Source organism: Mustelus asterias, chromosome 3, assembly GCF_964213995.1.
Source record: "Mustelus asterias chromosome 3, sMusAst1.hap1.1, whole genome shotgun sequence".
Lineage (NCBI taxonomy): Eukaryota > Metazoa > Chordata > Chondrichthyes > Carcharhiniformes > Triakidae > Mustelus > Mustelus asterias.
Window position 1 is genome coordinate 35,066,259 of NC_135803.1, and position 13,568 is coordinate 35,079,826.

A 13,568-nucleotide genomic window follows, 5' to 3' on the forward strand; every position below is an offset into this window, starting at 1 on the left:
GGGAAAAAGCCTCTGACTACCCACACGATCAATACCTCTCAACATCTTATACACCTCTATCAGGTCACCTCTCATCCTTCGTCTTCTCCAAGGAGAAAAGGCTGAGCTCACTCAACCTATCCTCGTAAGGCATGCTCCCCAACCCAGGCAACATCCTTGTAAATCTCTCTGCACCCTTTCTATGGCTTCCACATCCTTCCTGTAATGAGGCAACCAGAACTGAGCACAGTATTCCAAGTACTCTGACCAGGGTCTTGTATAGCTGCAACATTATCTCACGACTCCTAAACTCAATTCCTCGATTGATGAAGGCCAGTACACCATACGCCTTCTTAACCACAGCCTCAACCTGCACAGCTACTTTGAGCGTCCTATGAACTCGGACCCCAAGATCCTTCTGATCTTCCACTCTGCCAAGAGTCCTACCATTAATATTATATTCCGCCATCCTATTTGACCTGCCAAAATAAACCACCTCACACTTATCTGGGTTGAACTCCATCTGCCACTTCGCCGCCCAGTCTTGCATCCTATCAATGTCTCGCTGCAACTTCTGACATCCCTCCACACTATCCACGACACCTCCAACCTTTGTGTCATCAGCAAACTTACCAACCCATCCCTCCACTTCCTCATCCAGGTCATTTATAAAAATCACAAAGAGTAAGGATCCCAGAACAGATTCCTGGGGCACTCCACTGGTGACCGACCTCCATGCAGAATATGACCCATCTATAACCACTCTTTGCCTTCTGTGGGCAAGCCAGTTCTGGATCCACAAAGCAATGTCCCCTTGGATCCCATGTCCCCTCACTTTCTCAATAAGCCTTGCATGGGGCACCTTATCAAATGCCTTGCTGAAGTCCATATATACTACATCTACTGCTCTTTCTTCATCAATATGTTTAGTCACATCCTCAAAAAATTCAATCAGGCTCGTAAGGCATGATCTGCCTTTGACAAAGCCATGCTGACTATTCTTAATATTATACCTCTCCAAATGTTCATAAATCCTGCCTCTCAGGATCTTCTCCATCAACTTACCAACCACTGAGGTTAGACTCACTGGTCTATAATTTCCAGGGCTATCTCTACTCCCTTTCTTGAATAGAGGAACAACATCCGCAATCCTCCGGAACCTCTCCCATCTCCATTGATGATGCAAAGATCATCGCCAGAGGCTCAGCAATCTCCTCCCTCGCCTCCCACAGTGGCCTGGGGTACATCTCATCCTTAGGTTAGTTATGCACTTCTCTCTCAGATGGAAGAAAACAACTGCATGTTAATAATTTATCGACGGCTCAAACAGTTTCTTTACTCCATGTTTTAAATTCTTACGCAGATAATACAACAGTGGTTGTTGACCATAAATGTCAAGTGCGCAACCATTTTAAATTAAACAGACTGCTCACAGCAACTGAACTTGAATGCTGTTTTTTACTTTGTGTAACTTTTGCTCAGCGAACTGCCTGTCACAATAGTGAAACACCTGATGTAGTGATTCTTTTGCGGCAAACAGTATCACAATATATTTATTTAAAATTGCTACTTTTACTTGTTTACTTGTTCTATAACCCACTTAGTCAGGGCGGCACGGTAGCACAGTGGTTAGCACTGCTGCTTCACAGCTCCAGGGTCCTGGGTTCGATGCTCGGGTCACTGTCTGTGTGGAGTTTGCACATTCTCCTCATGTCTGCGTGGGTTTCCTCCGGGTGCTCCGGTTTCCTCCCACAGTCCAAAGATGTGCGGGTTAGGTTGATTGGCCAGGTTACAAATTGCCCCTTAGAGTCCTGAGATGCGTAGGTTAGAGGGATTAGCGGGTAAAATATGTGGGGGTAGGGCCTGGGTGGGATTGTGGTCGGTGCAGACTTGATGGGCCAAATGGCCTCCTTCTGTACTGTAGGGTTTCTATGATTTCTATGATAGTGTCAAAAATTGTCATAAATTCCAAATGGTTTTTCTTCTTTATCTCTTCAGTGGTGGAGGGTTTTTTTTAAACCAATTTTTCTTTATTTCTCATTTATTATTCCAGAGATTGAGTCTTTTTGGAATGTGACTCCATGGACGGCTTCTGCACCTCATCTAAGTGCCCATTCTTCATCTGCAAGCTCAATCTGAGAGTGTTGGAAGATTATTCAAATGTGGAAGACATTGCAACTGTTTGATCCGGACCACGCCTTATTCCCATAGAAATGCACATTCCCTAAGAGAAGACGATAGTCAGTTTGCATGTGAAAAGTTAGTGGACTAAGTGAGTAGGCAGAACTACGGCAGTTCAATTTTAAAGTTTATTTATTAGTCACAAGTAAGGCTTACACTAACACTGCAATGAAGTTACTGTGAAACTCCCCTAGTCGTCACACTCCGGCGCCTGTTCGGGTCAATGCACCTAACCAGCACGTCTTTCAGACTGTGGGAGGAAACCCACACAGACACGGGGAGAATGTGCAAACTCTACACAGACAGTGACCCAAGCAGGGAATTGAACCTGGTCCCCGGGTCCCTGCCAGCCACCGTGCTGCCCACATTTCTGCCTGGAATGGAAAATGGGATGATAAGTTGCAAGTTACATTTGTGCCACATAAGTGTTAGCTAATGACCATCTCCAACAAGAGAGAATCTAACCATTTCCCTTGACATTCAATGGCATCACCATCGCCTAATCTCTCACTAACAACATCTTGCCATTGACCAGAAAATTATCTGTACCATATAAATACTGTAGCTACAAGAGCAGTAAAAAGTTTAACAACACCAGGTTAAAGTCCAACAGGTTTATTTGGTAGCAAATGCCACTAGCTTTTGGAACAGGCTGTCCCTTTGTCAGGTGGAGTGGAGAAATGCTCACAAACAGGGCATACAGAGACACAAACTCCACCTGACGAAGGGACAGCCTGTTCCGAAAGCTAGTGGCATTTGCTACCAAATAAATCTGTTGGATTTTAACCTGGTGTTGTTAAACTTCTTACTGTATTTACCCCAGTCCAACGCCGGCATCTCCACATCATGGCTACAAGAGCAGGTCAGAGGCTAAGAATCCTGCGATAAGTAACCAATCTCCTGACTCCCTAAAGCCTGTTCACATTTTCACAGTAACTTCATTGCAGTGTTAATGTAAGCCTACTTGTGACACGAATAAATAAACTTTAAACCATCTACAAGTCATAGGTCAGAAATGTGATGGAATACTTTCCACTTGTCTGGATAAATGCAGCTCAAAAAACACCCAAGAAGCTTGATACCACCCAGGATAAAGCATCATGCTTGATTGGTACCCCATCCATTACCATAAGCATTCATTCCCTCCACCACATACACACAATGACAGCAGTGTGTACCAGTAATAGATGCACTGCAGCAACTCATCAAGGCTCCTTGGATGGCACCTTCCAAACCTGCAACCTCGGCCACCCAGAGGGCCCAGCACAGGAGATGCATGAAACATCACCACACTTTATCCTGACTTGGAACAACATAGAAATTCCATCACTGTCGCTGGATTAAAGTCCTGGATGGCAGTGTGGGTATAACTACATTAGATGAACTTCAATAAGACGTTCAAGAAGGTGAACTCGGGCAATTGGGGACGGGGAACAAATGTCGAGCCAGTGACACCCATATCCTATGATGGAATAAATGAACAGCAATTCTTCCTGTTCTTAAATGGGATACTTGTCCAGCTATTTATAATAACATGTTGTCTAATCATGTGAATTATTAATCCCATAATTGTTTTGAAAAGAAAGTCTTATTATTTTTATTTCACTTTTCTTGTGTTGCAGCATTCTTCCTGTCATGGCAGGATAGACATGTCACCATTAATCAGTCTGAAATGCAGATAGTGCAGATATGTAAAGAGGGGAATAGGTTTTCCTGTGTGAGGATACTCTTGTGAAAGGTGTGGAAAGATATAGTTTAGCAGAATATGCCAATTCACCTGCCTGATACTGTTGGTAACTCTAATCTGTACCCTTTTGTGATTTCATCAGTTTACTGATTAAACAGCTAATGAATCAAAACTTATTTTTGTTAACAGATAAATGTAATCAATACGCAAGCAGAGTTAAAATGAATGCCAATTCTTTGCACTTTATCTTTAGACCAAGGTACTTTAGTGATAGCGATTCTTTCATGTCTTTATGACACTCTTAAATACAACATAATAAAGTAAAAGTAAATTACAGAAGAGCACATTGTTCATAATGATTCCGATTTTTCATTCAGTTGCAAATGGTTTATTTTAATTTTCATTTCAAATGGTTTTCTTCCGTTTACTCTTCCTATTGGTTCTTTTCCATGACTATGTAACTTCTGTTCTCCAGAGGGTCATACCCCAGAAGATGCACTGGGGGACCCACCAGACGTGCCCAGGCTAGGACTACACAGGAAATTACCCTTTCCGTTGGACAATTACTCTGCGTCTGGAACAATTGGAAACTCTTAACTTGGAGACTTTGGATGGTTCCCACTCTCTTAGCAGAATATTTACTGAGGAAAAATCAGAAGGATTCAAACCACTTCAGATATCTGAATACCTATGGTACTTGAAACTGTGACTCGCCACACTGGACCCCTCTGACCAGCCCCGCACCACCCAACAACTACCCCTGACTAGCCTCCTACCCATGACTTATTTATTTTCTCACCACCCCACGATCACCCAACCCTCCTGAGCACCCAACCACACCTCTAACCCAATCTATCCCCCCACCTGCTGACTATCCCTAACCTCTTGATAATCCAAACCCTGCCCAACCACCCAACTCCCCCCAATTAACATGCCACTCTCGACATCCCCTAACTAACCCCCACCCCATGACTACCTGAACCCTCAACACCGGGACTAACACCCACTCCACCCGACTACCCGAACTCCCCAGTTACCTCCCTGGGTTCCCACCACCGACAGTCACACCTCCCCAATCACCCATCCCCTCCCCCTGCAACTAACCCCACCCCGACCACCTGAATCCTGCTGACTAATCCCCAATCCCTGACTATCCCGACTCCTCAGTCTATTTCCCTGACCCCACCTGACCTGTTCTCTCTCTGGACTACCCCCTGGGGTGGCACGGTGGCACAGTGCTGCCTCACAGCACCAGGGACCGAGCTTCAATTCCAGCCTTGAGTCACTGTGTGTGTGTGTGTGTGTGTGTGTGTGCGGAGTCTGCACATTCTCCCCGTGTCTGTGTGGGTTTCCTCCAGGTGCTCTGGTTTCCTCCCACACTCCAAAGATGTGCAGGTTAGGTTGGTTGGACATGCTAAATTGCCCCTTAGTGTCTCCCTGAGTGTCAGGGGGACTTTCAGGGTAAATAGGTGGGGTTACGGGGATAGGGCCTGGGTGGGATTGTTGTCGGTGCAGGTTTGATGGGCCGAATGGCCTCCTTCTTCTCTGTAGGGGTTCTATGATTCTAATACCCCCGACGCAGACAGAATGGAACAAATAGCGTTTGACTGCTGTATACTATATGGCAGATACGTTACATAGTTTTAATAAGCTCCTTTCATTCCTAAAACATTACTTGTTACATATTATTGATTAATAAAGTTAAATAGTTGGAAAAAATTCCATTGCATAAATAGCCTCTAAGTGCAAGAACTCCAGCAGACCTACTAAAACTGCACAGACATGTTGGAATTGTAGTCCTAGACAATTATTATATAAGTGCATTCCTAACGGAATGGAGGCAAAATTTCCAGAAACTGTAGCAAAGCATTGACATGCAATCGGATTAGACAGTCAATCTGTAAGATTAGTGAAGGAATGTGATTTATTTGCCAAGTACAAGATCCATGGAAATGCACTAGCATCCTATCAGTGAACAAATTAATATAAATCAATTAGCATGCACAATTAGTTGGGGTTTTCACAGGACAGGCATCAGAGACAATAATTAATTTTCACTTAGAATAGCATTTATATAATATTTTAAGATGAAAAACACCAGACAGCATGGATTTCGGAGAGCATATTGACACTTCTGGACTTATCAGTTTCACACAGACATGAAACTGGAGAATAATGTTGCTTAAATCGCCAGTTGAAACTGTTGAGCTTGTATATAAACAAACTGTATCGGAAGGCAGCACTGTTTTATAGGTGTAGTTACTAAAAATCATAACAAAACATTAGAAATGATCAGTGGTACAATAGAACAACTATGAAACAGGTCAGCAAACATTCTGACTTTAAAAATCATTTGTACCACTAGGAAAGCTACATAGTAGCTGCCGTGCTCAGATACAGCTGCCGGAAGGCTCTGTCTTTCATTGAAAATATCTTTGTCAGAATGGGTCATGTGCAAGTGGTTTCCTTTTATTGTCTCAGACTCATGCTGAGAAGAATTTGTTCTCAAAATTCATGAGCTTTCCTGATGATCCAGGGGATAAAGACAAACAGTAGTGCTTGCAGGAAAAATAAGTTGTTGCAAATTTCATTTGTGAACCATCTTCATGAGGATGAGGATTTACGCATTAAAACACAAAAAAAAAATTCAGCAAGATTTTTTCTGGAACAGATGTAAATAGTACAATCCAAAGTGAAAGTTGCTAAGAGTTCGCCTCATTGACACATTTGTGTAATCAGAAAGGCTTAACTTATCAAATTGTAATGTCCACAAGCTTAAATGATGAGAAATGTGTATTTTTGAAATGTTTTTAAGACGTCTTTAAGTTGAATATCTTTGAATGTCCAAATGCTGTAGTGTAGCTTTAAGAAAAGAGTTAAAGCTGGGGCACATTTTGGTTCCACTAAATCTAATATTAGCAGTAAATAGAAGCCAAAACTGCGACACTGATTGGCTAGAAGGATGGCCCCAGGGCTAGAATTGCAAGCAATGGGTACAAGTTAAGATTAGTTTGTTGTGGGAAGCCAGAAACACTCTTCCAATTGGCCAAGAACTGCAAATACTGTATTTGGTTAGAAATTAGTTGTTTTGACACAAGTGCACAAACTTGGGCTGAATCTTGCAAAAGCTGCCTACAAAAAGGATATAAACATAGAACACTTGCCAAGGGTTGGCATTTGTCACAGGGCAAATGGGCAGTTGTCTGGAGAGAAAGTTAGGAGTGGGCACTTGCTGACAGGTTAGCATTTGCGTAGGACATTGTCAATCAATGGGTAATTGTCACTAGGCTGTGGCTAGCCATGAGAACTCGGCATCAGGTTTACTTAGTGGCAAAAGTAATTGTGCAAAACCGTAAGAACTCAGCATCATGAAAGTAATTATTATAGCGCTGAGGCAAAACCCAACACGCCCAGCTGGTTAAAGTCTAGCCTGGGATGGTTGGGATAAAGTACACTTTTAATCATTTTAGAAAAGTCACAATTAGAAAGCTGTTTCCACTGTGGGGGATGGGGGTGTTTGCAGGCTGAGCGAAGGTGTTCTGCAAAGCAGTCACCCAGTCTGCATTTAGTCTCCCCGGTGTAAAGGAGATTGCAGTGGGAGCAGCGAATACAATAGACCAAATTGAAGGAGATGAAAGTGAAATGCTGCTTCACCTGAGAAGAGTGTTTGGGCCCTTGGACAGTGAGGAAATAAAGGGGCAAGTGTTGCACCCTCCGTGACTGCATGGGAAGGGGTTGAAGGGTTGGGGGCGATGAAGGAATGAACCAGGTTGTCACAGAGGGGTGGCCCCTGCAGAATACTGATGGTGAAGTGGGGGGGGGGGGGGGGGGGGAGAGGTGTTTGTGTTTTGTGGTGGCAACATGCTGGAATTGGCGGAAATGGGAGAGGATAATCCTTTGAATGCGGAAACTGGTGGGGTGAAAAGGAAGTACAAGAGGGTCCCTATCATGGTTCCGGGAGGGAGAAGGGGTGAGAACATTGTTTTCAATAGTGGCATCGTTGGAACACGTGGCGGAGGTGGCAAAACTGGGAGATTAGGCTGGAGTCCTTACAGGAGCTGTAGTTAAGGGCGTGGTGCAGTTGTATTGTCACTAAACCAGTAGTCCAGAAGACCCAGGGCAAGATCTGGGAACTGATATTCGAATCCCATCATGGCAGATGGGGAAATTTGAATTCAATAAAAATCTGGAATTAAAAATCTAATCATGACAATGAAACCATTGTCATTAAAAACCAATCTGGTTCACCAATGCTGTTTTAGCGAAGGAAATAGAATGAAGAACCAAAGAAAATTACAGCACAGGAACAGGCCCTTCGGCCCTCCAAGCCTGCACCGACTCCGATGATGTGGTTGACTCTAAAATGGAGGGGCAGTTAGGGATGGGCAATAAATGCTGACCCAGCCAGTGATGCTCATGACCTGTAAATGATTTTTTAAAATGTTGTGGGAGTTGATGGGTTTGCAATGAATACTGGTGGTCAATCTATTGCCAGAAATGGAGACAGTCTGTCAAGGAAGGGAAGGAAAGTATCAGAGATAGACTGTGTGAAGGTGAGAGTGGAGTGGAAATTGGAAGCAGAATCAATAATCTTTCCAGGTCAAATCGAGAATATGAAGTGGCACAGATATAATCATTGATGTAACTGAGATAGAGTTATGGGTCAGAGCCTAACTAATACTGAAATAAGGAATGCTCCATATACCTCACAAAAAGACAGGCATTAACTAGGGATCATGCAGGTACCCACACCTTTCATTTGGAGGAAGTGAGATAAGTTAAAGGAGAAATTGTTGAACTTTGAAAAATGTAGCTTCAGCAGTTAAGGCAGACTGGAAATTTCAGCAGTTAAGGCATACTGGGTAGCAGTCTTAAAGCTGTGAAAGGACTTGTGTGTAGGTTGGCATTATGTTGGCCCAGCTAAAATCTTGAAGGGTGGCATGACACAAGACACTAGGTTTGAGGAACCAAAAGAAGACTGCAGAAGTCCTCGTCCTATAGGAAAGGACAGACTGACATGCGTTGACTTTGTGTACCATGCCAAGCCTCACCTAGTGGAATGTTAAATATTAACCTTTATTGTCTAATATTGTTAGTTTGTATTCTAAATTAGCGATTGTCCTTTTTACCTATCGGGTCATACCTCAACAAGAATTTTCTTACGTTGAGTTTAATATGGATCCAGATCCCGATAAAATGCTATTTATCATTGTCTTTAATGAACATCGTATCAAGTTCAATTCCTTCATATGGGCACTGTTAACAAGCTTATGTTGAGTAATTTCAACTAAAATAATATTGGGCTGTATTTTGTGGTCAGTAAAAAAAAAAGTAGTTGTCACTGATTTTGAAAGTTTCCTACAAAGGTCCAGTGATCCCCCTTTCCCCAATTCCAGTTTGAATATAGTGCTAAATCAAGTAGATCTCCAAGCGTCCAGCAGTAATGATGTCTTTAGACAGGGAAAGCAGCGCATCACATTGAAGCGTTCTCACAAACAGCAAATCAGAAAGTTAAAAGCACTGAATTCTTCCACTTTTAATTTTGAATACTACAATTAGAAAAATAAATGATTGGGACATATGCATGGGATTAAAGTAGAAGTTAAAATATTATACACAAACTTTTAAAAATGCGGTGTTTCTCCATATAGAAAATTCTGACATTCAACATATATAAAATTACTCTGAGGAGCAGTGAGGCTGCTTAGCAGTGATTATGGAGTTGGTACATCATTAAAAAACCCAGTTACACCTTTTTCATCATAGAAGAAATCATAGAAACCCTACAGTGCAGAAGGAGGCCATTCGGCCCATCGAGTCTGCACCGACCACAATCCCACCCAGGCTCTACCCCCACATATTTTACCTGCTAATCCCTCTAACCTACGCATCCCAGGACTCTAAGGGGCAGTTTTTTTAACCTGGCCAATCAACCTAACCCGCACATCTTTGGACTTTTTCAACAGTAAGTTATACTTTAAGTATTGGTACAGCAAAACTAACAGCACAAGAGTGCAATTTCTCATCAGTTCAATGATTTCTTATTGATTGCATTCTGAAGGGGACCTCAAAAGGTCACCCTTTGGAGGACCATAAAATCACGTCAACAATGACTGGCTTTCAGTGCACATGAAGACCCCGGAAGTTGTGGTCATTTTCAGTTGAGTAAGGTTGGTTTCTGCTGGAGGTTTTGCCATCATTACCATTGCAAAATGTGGGTCCCCAACGTCTGCTGAGGTATTGTTTAATGGTGTTATTCATCCTCCAATATCTTGTCCATGTTGCCATTTCTTCATATACATAGAAATTAACATTGCTAAGAATAATGGCTACACCCAATTTCTTTCTCATTTAATGTCCAAACTTGCTCACTTTTCAGCAGCAAAGAATGGGGTGGAGTGTAGAAACTTTGAGGTCCTCCACAGGGCAATAGCTAGATATTCACTGAATTTACAAAAACATATTTTATGACATTAGCCTCACTGTAAAAATCCTTGAAAAAGTTACACGTTGTTGAATGAGATGTAACTGGGTTTTAATGGCTTACTGTTAAACATCCTCACTGATCCTGAAAAGGTAATTTTATATTTTTGCAATATCAAATGTTTATAATATAAAATTCCACGTTTTTAAAAATATATTTTCAAAGTCTATCTATGATTCTTTAATTTTCATTATATTCAAATGTTAACTATTTATTTCACTGTCTAATTTAAAAGAAAGAAAATGATAATCAGTGCATTTTATTTCATAGTTTGCTGTCTGTGAGAATACTTTAGTATGATTGGGTGCATTACCTTGCTACTGACATTATTGCTGCTAGATGCCTGGACCTTATTGCCAGATGTAAAATTGGGAAGGGGGAAGTCTGACATCGCTAGATTTTTTTTGTGGGAAGCTTTCTTTAAGATCAGTAGCAAAATGTTTGTTGCTTTTCCACTGACCAGAAGATCCAACCCAGTGTCTTCAGGAGAGTTTGGAAGGAGGAGGATTTAAAAAAAAATCTGCATCCAATCAGTGTTGAAGACTGTCCACATAATTTGAAGCAGAATGATTATTTTGGAGTACACCATGAGAGAAATATCAAATATTCTAAAGTGGAGGGCTAAAAGGAATTACTTTCTATAAAAATACTGTGCTTCATACCAAAGCTAATGTATATTTTTCAGAAGCCAAATCTAAGTGCTGTTCACCTTGGTAAAGGTCACACTGACCAAAGTAAATCCACTTCTTTAATAGGTGTCAGGGTACTAAGTGAAATTAGTTTAGGTATTCTCAGCCAAACTTTCATTGAGTAACGCAACTCCATTATTTGACGCATTTTAAGAAAAAACACAAGGATGGCTGGTGCGACTATTTCAGAATTTTCATACTAGCGCAACTAAGAAATATTACTTAAGTATTTGTAGGAGCTGCAACAAATAGGAAAGTGTTCCATTGATGTTGTCAATAAACTAAGTGAATTCTTCCACTAAAGTAGTGGCTATTTCAAACAAAAACACGATATTTGATTATGCAGCACTTTCAGAGCAATGATCTTTTATTCATTTCATTACCATAGCAATATGATGAAAATCAAAACAATTCCTCACAGAACGCATTACAAAACAAAATGAACAAAACTCAAAAACAGAATTTAAGACCTTCCCAAAATAAAAATACCACTGACCAAAGTGTAACAAAGAACGAAAAGATAAATTATTCTATATTATTTACATTTGTTTGCCAAAGAATTCTTTGTTACGTAATACCAAAAGTACATGCCATGTATGGACAACATAATCCTTCTTTCATGTAGTATTATTCCACTAGATTTTGTAACTTCAGTATGTGGATCATTACAGGAAGCTGGCCACATATTGAAGAATTCAGCAGGTGATTCCTGAGGAAAGATCTATTGTCATTTCCTGTATGACTGGCTGCCTACAAAAGGAACAAACAAGTTGAATTTAGATGCAAACAGCTTAACCCTGTTGTCCAAAAATCTTGCCTTTCTCGATTCCCTGTTTATTAAATGCATAAATTGTGAGGCCAAGCATGTGAATCTTTCAGAGCTGACAGGGAGAGAAAAATGTACTTTTTAAGGAATGAATAGTGAGGGAGAAACAGCGAAAAATACGCAGAGACAGTAACCAAGCAATTTGTCTGCACAGCAATCACTGCTTGGGTGTTAAGCAGTCTTCTGCACCTTCAACACAGTGGGATAGAAATGCATGCTCATTACCCACCACAATGGAAAAGGCCAAAGAAAAATCGGCGTGCAGTAGACACAGATATTATTCCAGTTTCTGGCCCCCTCTGCCAGATTAGTTTGCTCTGAGATAGCTGATGTCAGCTGCACTCAGGAAAACAGGGTCCAAGTGCAGCCAACAGTTAAGTAACAACTCTTAAATATTTATATCAGGGGTTGGAGTGGGAGGTATATCCGAGTAAGTTTTTAAACTGCACTCCTTTGAATGTGGAGGTGGAAGAAACAATTGCACCTCCTGACTTAGAAGCAGAAAATTGTGAGGGGCTTGGATACAGAATCATGGGATCACAGATTACTACAGTACAGAAGAGGCCCTTCAGCCCACCGAGTCTGCACTGACGTGTGAAATGCCCTGACCTGCCCACCTAACCCCACTTGCCAGCACTTGGCTCGTAGCCTTGAATATTATGGCATGCCAAGTACTGCCAAAAGACAGTACCGGACCAAGCTAGAGTCCCAGGCTACCCATACAGAGCCCCGCCGACTATGGCAAGGTCTGCAAGACATAACAGGCTACAAGATGAAGGCATGAAAATACGCCAGTTCTAACGCACCCGTCCCTGATGAGCTCAATGCATTCTATGCCCGTTTTGAGCATGAGGTCAGGGAGAGCACGCCCTCCACCCTTGGATGAACCTGTATCTGAGGTCACCACTGAGTCATAGAGGTTTACAGCATGGAAATAGGCCCTTCGGCCCAACTTGTCCATATGTTTTTTTAAACCCCTAAGCTAATCCCAATTGCCCGCATTTGGCCCATATCCCTCTATACCCATCATACCCATGTAACTATCTAAATGCTTTTTAAAAGACAAAATTGTACCCGCCTCTACTACTATCTCTGGCAGCTTGTTCCAGACACTCACCACCCTGTGTGTGAAAAAATTGCCCCTTTGGACACTCTTGTATCTCTCCCCTTAAACCTATGCCCTCTAGTTTTAGACTCCCCTACCTTTGGGAAAAGATATTGACTATCTAGCTGATAATGCCGCTCATTATTTTATAGACCTCTATAAGGTCACCCCTCAGCCTCCTACGCTCCAGAGAAAAAAGTCCCAGTCTATTCAGCCTCTCCTTATAACCCAAACCATCAAGTCCCGGTAGCACCCTAGTAAACCTTTTCTGCACTCTTTCTAGTTTAATAATATCCTTTCTATAATAGGGTGACCAGAATTGCACACAGTATTCCAAGTGTGGCCTTACCAATGTCTTGTACAACTTCAACAAGACATTCCAACTCCTGTATTCAATGTTCTGACTGATGAAACCAAGCATGCCGAATACTTTCATCACCACTCTGTCCACCTGTGACTCCACTTTCAAGGAGCTATGAACATGTACCCCAAGCTCTCTTTGTTCTGTAATTCTCCCCAAAACCCTACCATTAACTGAATAAGTCCTGCCTTGGTTCAATCTACCAAAACGCATCACCTCACATTTGTCTAAATTAAACTCCATCTGCCATTCGTCA

At 41.9% G+C, this 13,568-nt stretch overlaps 1 protein-coding gene across 12 annotated transcripts in view; it reads right to left on the reverse strand.

Moving 5' to 3' along the window:
* Positions 1-2,434: 2,434 nt before the first annotated feature.
* Positions 2,435-13,568, reverse strand: part of armc9 (armadillo repeat containing 9) — a 117,005-nt gene continuing 105,871 nt past the window's right edge. For 10 of the 12 annotated variants that reach the window (XM_078207485.1, XM_078207478.1, XM_078207472.1 and 7 more), the window contains one exon: positions 11,357-11,770. In XM_078207485.1, coding sequence (XP_078063611.1) covers positions 11,748-11,770 — 23 coding nt within the window. In that variant the 3' untranslated portion in view covers positions 11,357-11,747. Of the gene's footprint in view, positions 2,535-11,356; positions 11,771-13,568 lie in introns of those variants that run through there. The other 2 variants (XM_078207418.1, XR_013497009.1) reach the window with 2 other exon arrangements.